Source organism: Geotrypetes seraphini, chromosome 10 (assembly GCF_902459505.1).
Source record: "Geotrypetes seraphini chromosome 10, aGeoSer1.1, whole genome shotgun sequence".
Lineage (NCBI taxonomy): Eukaryota > Metazoa > Chordata > Amphibia > Gymnophiona > Dermophiidae > Geotrypetes > Geotrypetes seraphini.
In genome coordinates this window covers 79,916,038-79,938,088 of record NC_047093.1, presented here as the reverse complement: position 1 = coordinate 79,938,088, position 22,051 = coordinate 79,916,038, and the positions used below count along the sequence as shown (strand labels likewise).

At 39.9% G+C, this 22,051-nt stretch overlaps 1 protein-coding gene across 3 annotated transcripts in view; it reads left to right on the top strand.

Annotated features, from left to right (window-relative positions):
- Window positions 1–22,051, top strand: part of RC3H2 (ring finger and CCCH-type domains 2) — a 219,623-nt gene that overhangs the window by 147,005 nt on the left and 50,567 nt on the right. For all 3 annotated transcript variants that reach the window (XM_033961628.1, XM_033961629.1, XM_033961630.1), the window contains 3 exons: window positions 406–617; window positions 4,859–5,286; window positions 21,614–21,784. In XM_033961628.1, the coding sequence (XP_033817519.1) occupies window positions 406–617; window positions 4,859–5,286; window positions 21,614–21,784 (811 nt within the window). The remainder of the gene's footprint in view (window positions 1–405; window positions 618–4,858; window positions 5,287–21,613; window positions 21,785–22,051) is intronic.

Genomic DNA, 22,051 nt, shown 5'->3' with positions numbered 1-22,051 from the left:
TTTTCAAAAAAAATTAATTGGGCTACAATTATGAAATTTAGGTAAGACACGGACAAAACAATAAACTTTGATGTGATGAAAGTATTTTTAGTCTAAAAATAGGTGAAATAAGAAAAGCCAAAGACATATCTGCACCCCCTCATATTCTGTATTTCCAGAGATGTTGAAATGAAAAAGGGAAGCAATAGAAGCCATATGGGCAAAAATGATAGGCACAGAAAAACAGAACAGACTTAATTTGAGATGATTAGCAAATGACAGACTGAGATTGAAGTACCATAAAATTCGTGACTCAGTTGTTCCATCATCAAGATCCTGTGTAAAACCTAACTAGTTAATTAGAAAATGGGAAATGATTCTTGTAGCATTTGATTTTTTTTTTTTAATGTTTTTTTCTTTCTCTAGAATTGGTTCTCCACCGAAGACTCCAGTTAGCCAGGTGACATCTACCTCAGTGTGTCCAGCCAGTATGGGATTGGATGTGAGTTCTTTACCTCCAAAGTCTAGCCCATTTGTTGCAAGGGTACCTGTTTACTCGCCACATTCTGAAAATGTGCAGTATTTTCAAGATACCAGGACACAGTTAACATTTGAAGTATCACAGTACTCACAGACTGGTAAGTTGCAGAAGGTACATGGTTTAAAAATGACTGTTGAACCTGCAAGCTCAAATTGGTTTAAAAATGTTTTATACAGAAAGTTAAAATGGTGGTATTCTGCTAGTCTTATTCTTATATAATCCCACTTTATTTTGGGACCAGTGGGTTATTTCCATCTACCCGCCAGGACTTTGTAGGAAGCCTCAAATTTCAGAGACTTAAACCCCTCCCCCTCATACCTCATCACTGTCACTGGTTCTGTAAACATCAGTCTTTCTTCCTATAAGCCAGGCTTTCTCAGATTGGGAGAAAGTGACTAGCGGTGTACCCCAGGGCTCAGTACTTGGGCCAATCTTATTTAATATTTTCATCAATGACCTAGAGGAAGGAACATCCAGTGAGATCATCAAGTTTGCAGATGACACAAAGCTATGCCTGGCAATCAGATCGCAGAAGGATAGCGAGGAACTCCAGAGCGACTTGTGTCAGTTAGAGAAATAGGCAGAGAAAAGGCAGATGAAGTTTAATGTGGAAAAGTGCAAAGTAATGCATTTAGGCAGAAAGAATAAGGAACACGAGTATAGAATGTCAGGAGCAACTCTGGGTAAGAGCGAACAAGAAAAGGACCTGGGCGTACTGATAGATAGGACCCTGAAACCATTGGCACAATGCGCGGCAGCAAAGAAAGCAAATAGAATGTTAGGCATGATAAAGAAGGGAATCACGAGTAGATCAGAGAGGGTTATAATGCCGCTTTATAGAGCAATGGTCAGACCACACTTGGAATACTGTGTCCAACATTGGTCTCCCAACCTAAAGAAGGATATAAAACTGCTGGAGAAAGTGCAGAGATGAGCAACGAAGCTAGTAAAAGGTATGTAGAAACTGGAATACAAGGAACGACTCAAGAGACTGGGATTGTTCTCCCTTGAGAAAAGGAGACTGTGAGGGGATATGATCGAGACCTTCAAAATACTGAAAGGAATCGACAAAATAGAGCAGGAAAAAAAAATATTTACCATGTCCAATTTGACATGAACAAGAGGACACGGAATGAAGCTAAAGGGGGACAAGTCCAGGACAAATATCAGGAAGTTCTGCTTCACACAAAGAGTGGTTGACACCTGGAATGCTCTCCAAGAGGAGGTTATAGCGGAAGCAACCATCCTTGGATTTAAAAGCAAACTAGATGCACATCTTCTTATGAGAGGCATAGAGAAAGATGGGTGACTAAAAATTACGCCAGGTGTACACCTGGCTGGGCCTCCGCGTGTACAGATCGCTGGACTTGATAGACCAAAGGTCTGATCCAGAGATGGCACTTCTTATGTTTTCTGCTCGTGTTTTATTTCACACTCGTACTGCGAAGGTTTCTTTAGGGACAGCTGTGACTGTGAGATCGCAGACGTTTGGGAAAAGTCTGTTTCTGAATGGTTCTCTGCTTATCAGTAAGCCTTCTGGACAGCCTACACATCCGATAGGGGCTCAAGAACCATTCCCTTGGGAGCTAGCTCATTCCAGGTTCATCCACTACCCTTTCATTCAGCATCTCTCCCTCCTTCCCCACCACCCCAGGGTCCACCATCACTCCTTTTTTCTTTTCCCAACTACCCTCCTATCCAGTATCTCTATCCCCCCTCCACACCAATCCTTGTGTCCAACTTCTCTCCCTTTCTGTTCCTTCCCTCCCTAAATCCCATTGTCCATCATCTCTCTCCGGCTTCTCTATTTTTAGACCCATTATTTCTTCCCCCCAAAGTCCGGCATATGTATAACTCTTTGAACCCCCCCTTCCCTCCCTCCATGTACTTCTGCACCCCACCCCTGAAGGCCTGCCTGTCCCCCCTGAAAGCCTGCACCCAAGGCCTGCCTGTCCCCACTGAAGGCTTGTACAAAGGACTGCACCCCCCTATCCTGGAAGGCCTACGTGTTCCCCTGGAAAGCCTCTGATGTCAGAGTAGGGGCGGGACTGTGGCAGAGAGAAGGCAGCTCGGAAGACCTATGGCAGCTTGCAAAGATTGCTAGCACTAGCAATCTTATGCAGGCTGCTGAAATTAGGTAAATTGATGCCGGGAGACCAGGAGGGAAGCCGGACAGAAGCACTTCCCGACTGACACTCCCCACTTGCCCTCTAAAGCAGGAGCGGAAGCGGCCAGTGAGCAAGAGACAGTGCTGCCGATCCTGCTTTACAGGGTGAGGGGGGAGGGTCAGTCGCCGAATCGGGAGGCCGATTTTTTTTTTGTTGTTGTTGTTTTTTGAATCGTTTCGAACCGATTCACCCGAAATGAATCAGTGAATCGATTCAAATCGGGCAGCACTAGTGGAAACCAACCAACCAACAGCAGCAGCTAAAGTGCCTGGAGGCTCTGGAAGAAAAAGTTGAAGAGCTTGAAAACAGACCCCTTAGGAACAACTTACATTTTGTGGGCCTTTCAGAGACTTTGTTGGACTCTGAATTAAGAGCCTTTTTTGAGCAATGGCTTCCTACTTCTCTGGGGCTGCCTGAGAATCTCAGCCCCTTCCATGTGAAGTGCGCCCAAAGGATTGGATTCCTGCAGGAGGCGGCCACCAGGCCTCGAGTGTCATCCTCTGGGTCCTTAACTTTGCCCATAAAATGGCTATACTGGAGAATATTGTATTTTCAAGAATATTCCATGAGGGTAGCCCAGTGGTCTCAAACTCAAACCCTTTGCAGGGCCACATTTTGGATTTGTAGGTACTTGGCGGGCCGCAGAAAAAATAGTTAATAAGAACATAAGAAATGACAACTTTGCATGAGGTAAGTACCTACAAATCCAAAATGTTGATTATCTGAAATTATCAGAAGCAATTAAGGAAAGAATTATAAACTATAGTTTATAAATCTTTCCTTAATTTCTTCTGATAATTTCAGCCATACAAAGATGAAAGCAGTGCAACATGCAAAAAGTGTCAACTGCAAGAGCCAAGATTTTGGACCAACTATTTTGAGGCCCTCAGTATTATAAAGAATGATTCTTTATGGAAAACTTGTGCCTTAAGTGTCTGGCGGTCGCATCCGCAACTGCCTTCAGCTCTCACCTCCTCCAGCACCGGACACATGCACAAGCTGCACTGCCTTACGTTCTGGAATGTTGCCCGCCTCACTGCTGTTAACCTCATGCAAGCGCTGTCCTGCGTCTGTACGTGATTGTGAGGTAGAGTAGAGAGGACAATCACATACAGACGCAGGAAAGCACTTGTGTGAGGTTACAGCAGTGAAGCGGGCAATGTTCTGGAACGTGACCACCGGACACTTAAGGCACAAGTTTTCCATTAAAAAAATCACTTTTTATAGTACCAAGGTCCTCAAAATAGTAGCTAGCGGGCCATATGTGGCCCCCGGGCTGCGAGTTTGAGACCACTGGGATAGCCCAACAGAGACGGAGGTTCATCCCTATCTGGGGGAGGAAGGAAAGGATAACACGCCACATAGCAAAAATTTTAAATTAGAGAGGCTAAAAGAATAGGTAGATGGGGAAGCAGAGCCATCGCCAGTTTTAGGTGCCTGTAACTGCATTGCTGAATGTGTGTGTGAGCCATTTTACATATATAAAAAGTGCTTTATAAAATTACCCCTAAATGTACTGTGGTGGTGTCATCACTCATTGTAGTTATTACATGTTGCCTTCAGTTTGTGCATTGCAGTAATGCGTTTTTCCTTAACAGGCAACCAGACATAATTCATAACACTTTATATATTTTGATTTTTCACAGTTGTGATATAATTCTGGCAAAGACTGGACAGATATTGATTTAGAAATATTACGGAAGATTTGGGGAATGCACTTAAGAATTAAATTATACCTTGATCTGCATTACATGAGTTTTGCAAGACTTTTTCTTTATATACGTATAGCTAGGAGACCTGTAATATCAAGAATGTGACTGAACAGCCTGAAAAATGGCACCTTCATACAAGTGTCTTACTGAACTGATATGTGGATTCAGATTTTGATATTCTTCCAAGCATTTCACAGATATTTAACCATTTATTTTCTAATTTGTTGGTGCACTATCAAGCAGGACAGGGTGTATAACTTTCACTCTCCAAGCTTTCTTTATGTACAGTGGATAAGCTGTTTGTACTTTGTGTGGGAACACTGGCTAAAGTGCAATATTTTGTATATTCAATTATGAAAAACTTAATATTTTTGCACCAAGTAAAATAACATGTTTATAATGGACTTTAAGTTTTTGAGTTACTAAAAATCTTGATAATCTGATATTTTTTCTTCCAGGAGCATATTATCCACCTCCACCGCCTCCACCACCCCCACCACCAACTCTAGCTTCTTGTGTCCCTCGCTTTGTAAGACCCAGCAGTGTTGCAGAGCCTTCAATGCAATATACTGATCGCTGCAACACATTTAGCCCTCGAGATCGTCTGCCAACTCCTCCTTACCAGCCACCATCACCACATCAATTTGGGCCAGTTCCCCATGTGCCTTCTGGCATGTATGCCCCAGTGTATGACAGTAGGCGCATCTGGAGACCACAGATGTATCAACGTGATGACATCATAAGAAGCAATTCTTTACCTCCTGTAGAAATCATGCATGCTTCTGTATATCCAGCTTCACTAAGAGAGCGATACAACTCTTTGGATGGGTATTATTCTATGGCTGGCCAACTAACAAATGAGCAGCGGACTGTACCTTTATCCAGGGTAGGCATTGTAAGAAAGGAAAATGTGGAAGCTAATACAATGCTTATTCTTTTGCAAACAACTGGTGTGTGTTATTTATTTATACACTGCTTATAGCCTAAGCAGTTTACATTCAGGTACTCAAGCATGTATATTGCTGATGTACAATGATTCAAACTACATAAAAAGGAGAGAAGGACAGAATAAACCAAAGAGTCAACAAATAGCGGGAGGTGTAATATTTATAACAGGCTGCTTTGAATAAGAGGGCAATAAGGCAATATTTGCAGCCTATTTTATAAAAACATATTGGCATCTGTCTGTCTTCAGAAAATATCAGCACAAATCTTGCAGAAACAGCACAGAAAATAAAGTTGTGGACATTCATTTCTGCATTTTATAAAGTAGGCACATAAATCATGTCTTTCTCAAAGCACATTGCACAAAAGTCATGTACGGTAACACTCTGTTAACCGGAACTCAAGAAACCAGAAAAAAAAATCTAAGAAATACTATAATATTTCAAATAAAAATGAAAATAAAATCAATTTCTGGCAAAAATTTAAGTGTAAACTTGGCATACCATACCTGAGTATACCCACACTTTGCTTACCACATGTCCGGTAGTATGTTTATGATATGGCATAGTATGGGGTATAGTATTAATTAGGCCTATTTTTAACAGTAACTCTCAAGCAACCAGAAACTACATTTATCCGGCATCTATCAATCCCCATGGGTGCCAGTTAACTGAGAGTCTACTGTTCACGTATAGATGGAGTAGTTCTGTAAGTGGCAATATTTGTGCATGATATTTAAAATGCTAGCATATATGTCAGTAAGCACCTAAGTGCTATTTCACTAATGTTTATCTTGCATAGTGTGCATTTGCAAGGAGTATACATAGGGGTGGAGCATGGGTGAGACCCAAACTTGTGCACATAATGTAGAATAATGCAGGTTCCAATGCAGTGGGACCAGAGATCCTGAACTAATTGGTAGTCATCCCGAAGCCATGAGTTTCCTTGTAGAAGCTGCCATTCATCTTCTAGCATGACTCCACCTCTCTTCCCAGAGGGTTAACTGTAGCCCCTCAGATTTTCACTTCTGCAAGTGAGTTGAGAAGTTGTCTTCTGATTTACTTTGATTTGTTGTTTTAAGAAAGATAGGATCCTTAAACTTCCAGTTCACACCGATGCTGCTCTCCCAGGGTCCATTTTCCCTTTGGCTCTTGAGTGCTTTTCTCTAGAACAAAAAGGCTATTTGGAGGTAGTTACTGCAACCCTTCTTCGGTCCAAGAAACGTGATGGTTTCCACCTTTGCTAAGGCTTGGAAGAACAGCAGGAAAGTGGAACACTCTTCGGCATTGATTGCTATACCCCTGGCTTTTCTCCAGGATGGCCTTGAGAAGGGCCTAGTAGTTGGGTCACTCAAGGTACAGATTGCAGGTCTTTCATGCTTTTGAGCGCAGCTGGATAAGGTTCCCTTAGCCTCTCACCCAGATGTCTCCAGATTTTTGAAGGGAGCATTGTGGTTATGTACGCTGGTTAGATGGCCTAACCTACGTGGAACCTTAGCTTGGTTCTGAAGGCTGTGTCGGGCATCATATGAGCTTTACAGGGAGCATCATTTATGGACCTTACAATAAGGACAATCTTTTCGGTGTTTGTCTGCTCAGCAAGAAGCAGAACAGAGTTATAACCATTATTCAGGGAGTTTCCTTGTGCCTCTCCTTTCTGTATGTTATTTGTTAGTTACCTCCATTTCTTTGGGAGAAACTGATGGGCTACAGTACAGCCCACTGGGAGGAGAAGTGGAGTCGTGCAAGAAGATGATTGGCAGCTTCTGCAAGGAAATTCACAGTTTTGGGGTGACTAACCCATTAGTTTAGGATCTCTGCTTCCGTTTATAGAAAAGAAGATTGAGGTAAGAACCAATCTTTCTTTATGCATGTACCTGCATGTATGGCCGGCACCTGCATGTATGGCCGGCATAAGTGCTCACACCTAAATGTTAATTGCATTAATACCTAGATAGGCTGATTATTACTAGGTGCTCTCTGGATACCTTTGTAGACCCACTAGTTATGAAAATGTTTGTTTATTAAAACACTTTATATACAACTTAGCTAAGTAACGAGATCAAAGAGGTTTCCAAAATAATAAATAATAGAATAAAATTTAAAAGAATTCCATTAAAATAGGAAAGATCACTATACAGTCACGCAGAACAGGTAGAATCATTCATCATATGCATACTATATCAGATATCTCTGAAGTCAGTAAAAACCAATCAAAAATAATGTGCCTCAAGATGCATTTTAAAATTTAAAGATTCCTCTTTACGTAGCGTAGTAGGCAAGCTGTTCCACAATATCAGTACTAAATGAAAAATGCACAATTCCACAAGTTGTACTCTAGAAATATTCAGCATAAACATTCTATTATCATTTAATGATCTAAGGAGTCTACTTGGGACATAAAGCATTGCCAGTGATGAAAGGTAAGAAGGCTCCAAGTCAAATAATGCTCTATGAGGCAATGCCAGTATCTTAATATATATCCTGTATTTTACAGGAAGCCAGTGAAATCTTAAAAACATTGGAGTCACATATTCCCTAAGCTGGGTTCTAACTAAATCGAATGTCCACATTTTGAAGGGTTTGCATGCATGTTAACTTTCTAGATAGTAATCCTGTATGCACCTTAAATCAAACTAAGAACATAAGAATTTCCATACTGGGACAGACCAAAGGTCCATTGAGCCCAGTATCCTGTTTCCAACAGTGGCCAATCCAGGTCATAATTACCTTTCAAGATCCCAAAAGAGTAAAACAGATTTTATGCTGCTTATCCTAGAAATAAGCAGTGGATTTTCCCAAGTCCATCTTAATAATGGCTTATGGATTTTTCTCTTAGGAAATTATCCAAACCTTTCACCACATTCTCTGGCAACAAATTTCAGAGTTCAATTACGCATTGAGTGAAGAAATATTATCTGGTTTGTTTTAAATGTACTACTTAGTAGCTTCATTTCATGCCCCTAGTCTTAGTATGTTTGAAAAGAGTAAACAAATGATTCACGTCTACCTGTTTCACTGCATTCAGTATTTTATAGACCTCTATCATATTTTCCAAGCTGAGGAGCTCAAACCACTTTAGTCTTCATAGGGAAGTTGACCCATCCCCTTTATCATTTTATCACACTTCTCTGTACCATTTCTGATTCCGCTCTATCTTTCAACAGATGTGTGCAATTCTGGTCACTGTAGTATTTGAGGCATGGTCACCCCATGGATATAAAATAAAACAATCTCATTTTTGTTTTTCCTTTCCTTTTCTAATTCCTAACTTTCTATTTGCTCTCTTAGCTGCTGCTGTACACTGAACAGTGTGCTAATGTATCATCAACAATTACACCTAGATCCTTTTTCTGAGCGGTGCCTCTTTTTTTTTCTTTTTTTTGTAATTCTTTATTGATTTTCAATTATAATACAAAGTGCAAAAAATTTTTAAACAAGTAATATAAAGAACAGCACTTACATAACATATTCCCCACCCACCCTCCCTCTCTGGATGTGTGTGAAAAACAAATAAGAATTAAGATCATACAATTAATCTGATTTGACAAATTCCGCTAATGGATCCCATGTTATTTTAAATATTTTATTATGTCCCAATATTTCCAAATTCATTTTTCATATTTATAACATTGACACAAAGTTCCCCACCAAAAGGAAAAATTTAGCCTGTCCCAGTTCTTCTAATTCCTGGTGATCATTTGGAAGGCAACCCCTGTCATAATTATAAGAAGTCTGCTTTTATACCTGTCTAATGGATTTTTTAGCTTTCAACAATGTCCCACATATGACCACATCGTAGGACAATGGAATCGATGTTCCCAGTATCATATTAATATGTCCCCAGATTGATTTCCAAAAATTGAGTATCAAGGGACAATAAAACAACAAATGATCCAGAGTCCCTTCTTCAAGATGACAATGCCAGCATCTATTAGACTTTGAACTATCCAACTTTTGTAAATGAACTGGGGTCCAAAAATTCCTATGTAACAAAAAAATCCAAGTTTGTCTCATAGATGCTGACTCTGTACATCTCATTCTCCAAGTCCAAATCTGTGGCAATAAGAACATAAGAAGTTGCCTCCGCTGGGACCAGAGGTCCATCGTGCCCAGCAGCCGCACCCACGGCGGCCCATCAGGTCTATGACCTGTCAGGTGTTCCTTGACTTAGCCCTATAATCCCCCTATCCTTCTATCTATACTCTTCCTAGCCTATCTCTACTTTTATCTGTACCCCTCAATCCCCCTATCCTTCAGGAATTTATCCAATCCTTCTTTGAATCCCCGTAGCGTACTCTGCCCTATCACAACCTCCGGGAGCGCGTTCCATGTGTCCACCACCCTCTGAGTGAAGAAGAACTTCCTGGCATTGGTTCTAAACTTGTCCCCTTTCAATTTCTCCGAGTGCCCCCTTGTACTTGTGGTTTCCCATAGTCTGAAGAATCTGTCCCTGTCTACCTTCTCTATGCCTTTCATGATTTTGAAAGTTTCTATCATGTCTCCTCTAAGTCTCCGCTTTTCCAGGGAGAAGAGCCCCAGCTTTTCTAACCTATCAGCGTATGAAAAGTTTTCCGTCACTCTTCTCTGGACCCTTTCAAGTATCGCCATGTCCTTCTTGAGGTACGGCGACCAATACTGGACACAGTACTCCAGATGCGGACGCACCATTGCGCGATACAGCGGCATGATGACTTCCTTCGTCCTGGTCGTGATACCCTTCTTAATGATACCCAACATTCTGTTTGCTTTCTTTGAGGCCGCCACACACTGTGCTGATGATTTCATTGTTGTATCCGCCAGCACACCCAAGTCTTTTTCAAGGTTACTTTCCCCTAGCAATGATCCCCACATTGTGTAGCTAAACATCGGGTTCTTTTTCCCTATATGCATGACCTTGCATTTCTCTATATTAAAGCGCATTTGCCACTTTTTTGCCCACTCTTCCAGTTTCCTTAGGTCCCTTTGCAGGTCTTCACATTCTTCCAGAGTTCTAACCCTGCTTCAGAGTTTGGTGTCATCTGCAAATTTAATAACTTCACACTTCGTCCCCGTTTCCAGGTCGTTTATAAATATATTGAACAGCAGTGGTCCCAGCACCAACCCCTGCAGAACACTGCTCGTGACCCATTGCCAGTCCGAGTATTGGCCTTTAACTCCAACCCTTTGCTTTCTTCCTGCCAACCAGTGTTTAATCCATCGGTGTACATCCCCTTCCACCCCTTGGTTCCACAGCTTCCTAAGCAGCCGCTCATGGGGTACCTTGTCGAAGGCTTTTTGGAAGTCAAGGTAGATGATGTCTATGGATTCCCCTTTGTCCATCTGGCTGTTTATCCCCTCAAAGAAATGCAGTAAGTTCGTTAAACACGACCTTCACTTGCAGAAGCCATGCTGGCTCGCTTTCAGTTGTCCATTTTTTTCTATGAGTGAATGGAGTCCTTTATATATAGCGCTTATTCCTCCACTCTTCTTATAAGTCCTGTCTCTCCTATAGAGTTTGTACCCTGACAGTACTACGTCCCATTTGTTGTCTTCAGTCCACCATGTTTCCGTGATTCCAATTATGTCTAAGTCCTCTTTTCTGGCAATGACTTCCAGTTCTCCCATTTTGGTCCTTAGATTCCTTGCGTTGGCGTATAAGCAGTTTAAGTCCTGTTTTTTTTCTTTCCCTGCTGTTTTTCTTTGTGGTTTGTTTCTCTTGCCTTCCCCCTCACAGGATGCCAGCCCCTGAGTTCCATTTTGTTCTTCCTCTTCCTCGCCCTCAGCCTGCTTCCTCATTTCCACATGTCCCTCTAGCTCCTGTTGTTTTCTCTTCTTATTGCTCTCTAGTTTCACTTGTTCCTTGGACCCCTGTAGTTTGTCTCTTAATTCTTCCCCTCATTTTTCCCGCTGAGTATCTTCATTTGATACTCTTTTTCGATGCGTCGTCGCCAGGTCGACTGTTGGCTTTCCCCTTCTTCTTAGTTTAAAGCCTTGTCTATTTCTTTCTTGACGTTATTTGCCAGCAGTCTTGTTCCTGCCGTGCTCAGGTGCAGTCCGTCCCTCCTATAGAGCTTGTTCTTTCCCCAAAAAGTTGTCCAGTTCCTCACAAAGAGGAAACCTTCCTTTTCGCACCAAAGCCTCAGCAATCCATTTATTGCTTATAGCTCGGTCTGCCTCTTTACATCTGCCCTCGGTACTGGCAGGATCTCTGAGAAAGCTATCTTCCGCATCCTCAGCTTCAGTTTTCTTCCCAGGATCTTGAACTGATCAGTTAGTGTAGTCCTACTGTAATTTCTTCTGTTGACATCGTTTGTTCAACCTGGATTATCACTGCCGTCTCTTCGTCTCAGCTCCTTCCAGGATCCTCTCGATTCTGTCGGTAATGTCCTTCGTTCTTGCCCATGGGAGACATGTCGCTAGCCGGTCCTCTCTCCCTCCTGCTATGTGACTGTCCACTTCTCTCAGGATTGAGTCTCCTACTACGATTGCTGATTTCCCCTCTCTCAGCTTTCTCTTCAGTCTCAAGTCTGTATCTTTGGTGTGGTTTGATTCTTCTCCCTCAGGGTTCTGGTGAGTCTTTGCCTTCTCTGTTTGCTCGGATTTCCCCTGTTTTAGCTTTCTCTTCAGTCTCAAGTCTTTATCTTTGGTATGGTTCGATACTTCTCCCTCAGGGTTCTGGTGAGTCTTTGGCTCCTCTGTTTGCACGGATCTGTTGTAAAATTCTTCTCTCCCGGTGTCTGGTGGATTTTGTTTTCCATCTGCCGGATCCTGTCTGTGTTGCTGATGGTCCTGAGGGGAGGTAGTCGTACATATGGCACTCTGTGCAGAATACTGGGAAGCTCCTCTGGGTTCCTGCTGCCTCCATTTCTCTTCCTCCTTTCTTTAGTCCTAGAATGCTCAATATATAGTTTGTATGGTTGTTTGGTGGAATGATAAGGTTCTTAAGAAGGTCCAAGTGGATATAGTTCTTAAGATGTAGTTAGGAGTTGGTAGTGGTGGTAGAGTTGGGGGATATGCTATCGTAACTTGGATAAAACAAACATATGACTAGTACATGTGTTCACCAGGCATTTCTGTGTCTAATATGTGTGTCTAGTGTATGTATCTAGGGTATGCATCTGATGCACGCGCCTAATCCATGAATCTAAAGATTGCGTTTGATGTAATAAGCACGTGTATCTGGAATATGCATTTAGCATATTCCAGATTGTATATGTATCTAATCCAAGCATCTAATAGTTACACATACCCCTGGCAAATTATACATGCATCTTACCAGTTTCGCATGCAATTTAACAATTTCACACGCATCCTAATGAATTGCACATGCCTCAACAATTTACAGCTATCTCTAACTATCTCTCTGCCTTTAAGTATATCTGTCTTTGGTAATTTCACAAGCCTCTATCAGATATGCATGCCTCTAATATACATGCCTCTACACAGTTACATATACTTCTAACAGTTATACTCATGCATCTTAGCATTAACACATGCATCCTAACAAATTCACATGTATCTTAACAAGTAAAAGCTGTCTCTGACGGTTTACCCTGCCCTTGATAACTACACCTGTCTGGTAATTTTGCAAACCTCTATCAGATATGCATGCCTCTAATCGCTATACATGCCTCTACCCAGTTACATATACATTATATTCATGCATCTGAGCAGTTACACATGCATCCTAACAAATTCACATGCATCTTAACAAGTAAAAGCTGTCTCTGACGATTTATCCTGCCCTCGATAACTACACCTGTCTCTGTTATGTTATGCAAGCCTCAAACAGTTGTGCATGTTTCTAAGAGTTACAAGCCTCTGCTTGGTTTAGTTGTGTGCCGGGTTCAATCTGTGAGGTCGCTTCACAAAGGCGCGCACTAAGACGCAAATGCCTTCGTCGGTGCGCCGAACGGCGGTGCGCTGTTGGTGTCCCTCTGCTTATGAGAGCGCCCCCGCTGGTTTCAGAGGAGGGGCGGACTGGCTCACGCTCCCCCGCAGGATCGGGTTCTCTACTCCGCTTGTTTGGCGGTGCGCCATTGGTGGCCCTCTGCTTATGAGAGCGCCCCCGCTGGTTTTGGGGGAGGGGCAGACTGGTTCACGCTCCCCCGCAGGATCGGGCTCTCTCCTCCGCTTGTTTGCTGGAAATCTGCTGCTTTTATCTCAATGCTCCAAATGTCTTTTAGGCTTGTTTTAGGGTGTTTTTTTTTCAAATATTCAAATATTAATTTGTACCACTTGGCAGCCTGGTGCCCTTGCAAATCTGTCTGGAAACATGGCCCGGCAAGCTATACTGATTTTTTAAGTTGCGCCAATCAGGGAAACCCTTCTGAATGGCCTGCTTCAACTGCAACTATTTAAAATCTTGAGACTTTGATATGCCGAATGATTGTTGCAGTTGCAATAAATTTAGCATTTTCCCATTTGAGATCACATCATCTAAAGTACGTATGCCTGCCTGCAGCCAATGATTCCAGAGGATTTCAGACTCACCGATTTGTATCTTGGAGTTTAACCATAGAGATTGACACATGTATTGTTGTATTGGAGTAGGTATTAAATTATTAATAAATTTTAATGTATTCCAGGTAGAAAAAAGAATACTATTGTCTTTATATATTCTAGGCAACTTGATACTCAAAATATGGCTCAGACGTAATGGGGACATGAGGTGACTCTCTAATATCAGTCAGTCCGGTAGATTCTCCATGAGTTCAGGAAGGATCTAATACATACCCTGACGCAATATGAAGGCTTGATGATATCTATAAAAATTTACTCCAATTTATTTTATAACCAGAAAATTTGCCAAATCGATCAATCAATTCCAGTAAATGCGGGATGGTAGATTCAGGATTCTTCTAATGAAGCAAAATATCATCTGCATAGATCGAAACCGTATATTCTCGAGCTGCATATGGAATTCCCTATATTTCCTTTGCCTGCTGAATGGCCAACAACAAGGGTTCCAGAACAATATAAAAAAACAAAGGAGATAAGGGACATCCTTGTCTAACTCCCCTCTGCAGACAAAAACGCTCTGAGAATGTATTATTAATATATAATCTGGCAAAATGGGAACTATACAAGGTTTGAATCATTTGAATAAATCTGGATCCTATTCCAAACCAAACTATTGCTTGATACATGAAAGTCCATTCTAAACGATCAAAGGCCTTCTCTGCATCTAAAGAAACAGAGAAAGCCGGATCATCCATTGTTTTTGCTAAATGTAGCCTATGAAATGCCAATCGAGTATTATATTAAGAATGTCTTTGAGCAATGAAACCCGTTTGGTGCATACCAATCATATAAGGGAAAGCCTTGGCTAATCTTAGAGCCAATAATTTTGCCAGGATTTTCCCATCCACATTAATTAAAGAAATAGGCCTGTAGTTTGAAACCAACATGGGATCTTGGTTTGGCTTCGGCAAAATAATGGTTAACGATTCCGTCATAGTACCTAATATACAACCTTAGTCAGTTGTGATTGATATAAATTTAAAAGATGAGGTAATAGTAAATTTTGAAAACTCCATTGTGAAACCATCACTACCCGGAGCGGATCCAGCTCTGAGAGACTTCAATGCTGACTGGAGTTCTGTACATGATATAGGCGCCTCAAGTTTTTCTTTCACATATTTGGGAATTTTTGGCCCATTAATTAAGTTTATAAATTCTCTTCCTTCCATTTCTTTATTTGAATAGAGCTCAGAAGAATATAAAGCTTTATAATAATCCAAAAATTGTCTTAAAACATCTCCAATTTGGGTGTGAATTTGACCTTTTTCATCTTTAATAGCCACAATCTTTACTAATCTTTTTTTTTTTTTTTTGCTTTAAGATAATTAGCCAATAATCTTCCCACTTTATTCAAGTTTCCATAATACAGAGCCTGTTGAGAAAACAAATCTTTCCTAGCCAATTTTGAGGAAATCACATTATATTTATATTTAGCTTTCAAAAGGACATGCAAAGTATTTTGTTCCCATTTTGAGGTCAATTGTGATTCTAAAGTCAAAATAATTTGTTCCAAATTGGAAAATTCTAATTTAAGTAATTTCCTAATATACAAAATTTTGCCCTCTCGTAGCTTTGAAAGCATCCCAAATAGTTTCCAAAGAGATTTCCTCTGAGGTGTTGAACTGAAAAAAATTCATTCTTTTTCATTTGAATTTCCTCAAGAAAGTTTGAATCTGCAAGCAATGTCTTATTAAACCTCCAAACAGGTCTATTAGAATCTGCTTCAGTAAATTGATATTCTATCCAAATTCCAGCATGATCCGACAAAAGAATCTGATCTATGCTGGGTTTGGTTACCTGATTAACTAAATAATCCAAAACAAAAAAATAATCAATTCTTGAGAATGATTTATGAACTTGAGAGCAAAACGAGAATTTGCAAGCATTGAAATGAAAAATCTGTCATATATCCTTTAATCCACATGTATGTACCAAATTGTCCATACCTAATGATTTTAATTGTCCACTCGGTTGTTTATCTATAATTGGATCCATGACGGCATTGAAATCTCCGGCTACAATTAAATTAGTCGTAGCCAGTGACAGAATTGTTTGTTGGAGTTTTTTAAAGAAATCTGCTTGATTGGTGTTAGGAGCATATACATTGAGAAGCGTCAGGGTATCTTTTCCTGAAGTCATTAACATCTACCCAATGGATCAGCTCTAAAGTTATCAAAGTTAGCAGAGACAGTCTTGTTAATCAGGATTATCACACCTGCCTTTTTACCTACTGCTGGGGCAGAAGGACAATGTTTTACCCATCCTCCCTCCAATTTGGCCGCCTCTACAGTGGATAGATGAGTTTCCTGAATAAAATAGATATCTGCTTGCTGACTTTTCAGGAAATTAAGAACCTTTTTTCTTTTGACAGGGTGATTGAGTCTATTTACATTTAAAGAGTTTAATTTTAAAGCCATTCCCTTTTATGTATGGATACTATCAAATGGAAATATAATATTCTTTTGCCAAAATTATAATGAATTGTCCGACACACATCCAGAACCCTAAACTAAAAGCCCCCCTCTCTCCCCACCCATCCCATTAAGTATCTCATAAACTTGGGTATTCGCATACTGTCTAGCAACTACCATCGGGATCCCCTAAGCACCCTAAAACTTCCCCAAAATTAATCCTCCATATTCAATAATTAATATTAACTAAATTATGATTTACAATTATTTAACTATCCCACAATTCCAATAATGTTATTAAGCATTGAATATTCAAATGAACAGTATACACTATAAATCATTTAGCCCCTCTAGCAGTAAAATAAAATAATTCATGAAACAATACCCTGCTTTGACATTAAAGTAGTATCGCATACAATGTACATTTGGTGTAAAATTATTACTTCAATTAATTATTTAAAATAATAAATTACATCCATGAAAAAGGAAATACCTCAGGAACCACTATAACCACCCTAGATACTATATATAAACTTACCAAATAAATAAAATTAAAACCTCAGTTGATATCATAACTGAATTAAATATACTGACAGGACCATGCATTCATAAAAATTAGATTCATAAACCATCTCATAAATAATAGATACCTGTCAGTACTAGTTAAGATGAATTATACAAAAGAAACTAGGGGCTCCTAGTACGAAGATGCGCTAGCGTTTTTAGCACATGCACAAGATAGCGTGCGCTAGCTGAAAAACTACCGCTTGCTAGCGCGCGCTAAAACCACTAGCACACCTGTGTAAAAGGAGCCCTAGGATTAGTAATATTAATAAAATAATTACTGCTTAAATATATTAAACATAGCAGAATTTCAAATATTCCATTTGCTACTATTATAATGAATACAAATTTGTGCTACCTACTATTAAGAGTTATATAATATTCAATTAATTATTCCTTTATTAGTATATTCAGTCACACAGAAACAGATTACCCTACTGTACCCATTTAAACTTTTACTTTCCATTCATAACTACCCTAGAAATCTCCCACCCCAAATAACTCTATACCTATTTGTCCATTCATACAACCAATTACCACTACTATCCATCCATGCATCCCACAGCATCTTTCAACTCTTGAATGGCTCCTTGGATGAAGCCAGCTTCAGGATTCTGTTTCTCTTCTTCGTACTATTGAAGCAGTACATCTTTTTCCTCCCAGATCGCTTGCTGTAGAAGTTGTGAGTCTGTGAGCCTAGCAGTATCTTATGGAACCAAGAGTAATCTTCATCTCCCAAATGCATGGGGTGATCTACTTTTCTCTACAGTATTCCCAGTTGACCAATGTATCTGGATCAGTGAAATGACCAATGTAATTCAGATCTTTAGACACCTCAAACTGGCAGTTTCCTCGTTAAAGGGTTTGCATCCCCACTTATTCCTTTTTCCCCCAGTTACCATGCCCATTACCATCATGGTAAGCTCCCAACAGGTCACAGGCCTCAAATATAAAATTCAGCAGGTAGTTTAGATTAATCTTCTTGAGAGCAGAAAACTGGACAGGTCTGAACTCTGCCCGCTGAGTTAATGCTACATCTTCTTGACTTCCACTATTACAAGCAGAGATGAAGTGTTTGCCCATTCCTCCTTGATGTTATGCTTTTCTGTAATTTGGAATGCTGTTTAAATCTCTTTCCATTCATGCATCGCTCTTAGGCTTAAAGACAGTGGCGAGTCCGGAGGAGTCAGAACGGGCCTCGCCCTTGCAGGCACTGCCACAAGCAGAGGTGTCCATATCTGGGTTGGTATTGAAGGGGATAGGAAAAGATGCAAAGAAAGCAGGAGCAGACTAGTAAAGAACAGGGAAAGGCCAAACTCGTCTTTGATATCGCTGACGGCAACCATTAGCTTTGGCTCGTCCGTATTCCGCACTCTTCCTCGCTACTTCCGGTTGTCGGACAATATTCTCATTTCACCTCTGAGCATTCCAAGCCTCAGTCTGGTGTTCCATTGCTCTATTTTTACCAGCGTTCGAGTCAACTGTTAACATTAAATAGAATTTAATTCAACTTGTTTTTCAACAAACTTTTCAAGCGAGTCTGAGGCCAAACTCCAAAAAAACAAACAAACATAACAACCGCCCTTGCAAACGAAACAGAACACAAATTTCCCAAAAATAAAAGGATACTCACCAAGATAAGCCTTAACATGAAATAAACTGAAATCCAAAAATAAAAATTCAAACCTCAGTCTGTCATCATGTCCAGGAATTGATTTAGTTATTCTGGAGCTTGCCTGGATCCTTGTTGTGGGTGGTTTTATTATTATGGGTAACCTTTATCATAGATGGGTAAAACAACCCATATCTGGCTCCCAATCGTCTCAGCTGTGGGCGGAGCGGTAGAGACTGTTTCCTGGCTGTTGCCGTGGCCTTTGCAAAGTCCGATAAAAATAAAATCTTTGACTCCTGCCATTTTAGATTCCTAGACTCCTTAGCCACCCTTTAATATCTCCAAGGCTTGAGGAAATCTAAGCATCTTAAAAATTAAGGATCTTGGGCCAGTCTGCCTGCTATTTCCCTGTCATGGTATCCGATGTGCCCTTTGCAACTCCCAATGGTTGCCTGAGGTTCAAGGTAATTTTGGGATAAAGTCCTCTAGAAACTTAATAGGGTCAGGCCCCTCAGCTCCCTCTGGAAGACCCAGCAATCTGATGTTCTTTCTCTTGCCCCTGTTATTCAAATCTTCCAGTTACCTAGTCAGATGCAGTATGGGCTTGTGGTCTGACTGGCACTGCACTAAATAAGTTTCAATGGCAGTTACATGATTTTCTAAAGCCTCCATATGTGTGTTAGAGATCTGCACTTGAGTTGTCGGATTAACCACTTCCTCTTGAACCGCTGACAGGACATTTGAGTTTTCTTGCAGCTTTTTAAAATTGTCTTTCAGCATCTCCATCATCAGCTGCTCTAAGATTTCAGCAGAGTCTTTGGGGAGTGGAACCTTGGAAGGCACCAGCGATGGGCACATGCAAATTTAGCGAATCTTCACTGGTGTCTGCTGACATCATTTGCATGCGTGATTTTTTTGAGAATGACTCGCTTTTTTAAATTCACTATCAAAATGGCTGTGTTAGCAGACCGTTGCTTTTTAATGCAGTTTTTTGAGAATCCTGGCCTATGTGTGTGTTCCTCCATTGCAGTCTTCTTTTCAAGGGTTTTCTTTGCCTTCTTTATTGGTGCTTTGCATTTGACTTCCATTCTCCTTATGCCGTTTCCAATCAGATTCTTCTTCCATTTTCTCAAGGATTTTCTTTTAGCTCTGATAGCTTCCTTTACCTCACTTAAGTATGCCAGTTGTCGTTTGGCCTTCTTTCCTCCTTTTTTTTAATACATGGAATATATCTGGTCTTGGCATCCAAGATGGTATTTTTGAATAACATTCACGCCTGTTGTAAATTTTTGACCTTGCAGCTGTTCCTTTAAGGATTTCTTTTTTATCATTCTCCTCATTTTATCAAAGTCTCCATTTTGAAAGTTAAATGCTAATGTAGCCACTTTAGAACTTCATTCAGACTGTATTTTAACATAAAAATCTTCTTATAATAAACATAAAAATCTTCTTATAATAAACATAAAAATCTTCTTATATAAACATAAAAATCTTCTTATATAAACATAAAAATCTTCTTATATAAACATAAAAATCTTATATAAACACAAAAATCTTCTTATATAAACACAAAAATCTTCTTATATAAACATAAAAATGTTCTTATAATTAAGCAACCTCCTTTATCTCTGTCTTTCTATTTAGTCTCAGTTTTTTCAAGAATTCTCCTAACAATATTGCTCATTGAATGTTTAGATTTGTCAATGAGAAACCAATGGGGATGATAACCTGCTCATATTCATCTGTTAATTAGTTTTTGTATGCTTTGAAAAACTGGAAGCTATGCAAGTTATCTTCACTTTATAAATGAGCTTCCAAATTTAGTGACCCTTGGTACCTTTTGTATACAAATCCCTTTAGAAGAGGCTTTAGATATTATCCAGAACTCTGTTAGCCAGGTGCCTTCCATTTAAACAGATTCCTACTGATTTCCTAGCTTCTAATTGGGAGAACTAATATTATATCAAAATCATTTTTAGTTTAAAGGTCAATATTATGTGTATAATAAATAACATGGTATTGCATTAGGAGCTTCTTTGGCTTCTTTTCCAACCTTATATGTAGCCTCATTTGAAGAACATTATCTTTATCCTTCCCATTACTTTCATACTGTACTAACATTGAAAAGTTTTTTGGATGATATTTTCTTTCTGTGGGATAATATTCTTGACTGATTACTTTGGATCCTAATTTGAAATTTATTGTGACGTATTGGTGTAATTTCTAGGTTTATCCAATCTTCCCAGTTGATCCTGTCCGTCCTGCTAAGGATAAATCCTAGTTGCATCTTAATTAGTACTGTACCATCTCAGTCAGATAAGAATACAACATACCCCATTTGGTTCACCCCCAGCACATCTCACCATACCTAACCTCTGGAGCTTGAAGTTCTGTCTTGTTATGTTTCCAGCTAGAAAAGGAGGATAATACGAGAAATCTGAATCATGTAGTACTACGATATTTGTGGTGGCCTTCAAGCAGCCTTTAGTAATGGGCTTAAGCTGCACAATCCAAGCAGCAATGGACACTTAACTAATGTGTGTGATCAGAGGTTTTTCATAAAGCTAGTGTTTTTATTCCCTTTTTTTTTTTTTTTTTTGCATTAAATAATTTAATAGTCAATTTTCAGACTTACTGCAGTAGGATGAAACTTTGAGGTATTTTTTATCCCCTGTCTGTGCACCAGTTTTCAAGGAGAAAATGTCCTTATTCCCTCACTTAAAACTTTTGTATCTTTGGACTTATCCACCTCCTTTATGCACAGTGTCTTTTTTTTTGCTAAAAAAATAACTGATACAGATGAAAACAGAATCTAAACCTTTTTCCTCTCTTCTTTCAAGAAATATCTCTACTATATATGACTAAAAGTATGCACCTGTTTTAAGGGAGGATAACTTTAATGCTTTTAATATCTGATATCTGATAGGTAAATCCAGAAAGGCCCATCTTTAAAGCCCATTTGTTTTCCAAAGACAGATAATGTTAACATCTGTTGTAAACGGTTGTTATAGTATCAGTCTGACATTTGTTGCTGCATTTTGCTACTGTGTGCTTATGTGTTTACTTTTTTTTATGGCAACTAGTTAATAGTGCCAGAAAAATCATTGTTCTGTTTGGTATTGTAAGTACAGATTTAGTAAGAGAAGTTTTTGTTTTGTTTTTTTTCCAATATTGTAGGAGTCTTGTACTCACTTGAAGCCCAACTTTGATGAAGAATCAAGGCGAAAGTCTGAGCAGTGGGTTCCTTGTGACAATCAGAAAGTGCCCCTTGCCTCATCAACCTTGCCGTTGACAGCAGTGTCGCCGACATCGTCATCTCCTTTCTTCAGTATAAACCTTAGTGCAGAGGTAAAAAAACAAATAATTCAATAAACAAAAACCCCAATCGCCAAGAAACAGTGATACATTGGCTAGAAGAGGGTAGGGAGGGGGGAAGACTGTGGTGTTTTGGTGGCCACAGAATGATACTAAAGTTAGTGTCGGAGGAGACTTTCCTTGGTGCTCACAATGGTACCTGTGCTACCTTGATGCGCTAGGTGGGCAAGGGGAAAATGAGAGAGAAGGCAAAACAAAGTCTAAATAAACTTGCCTGCCACTTTTATTTAATCATTTAAG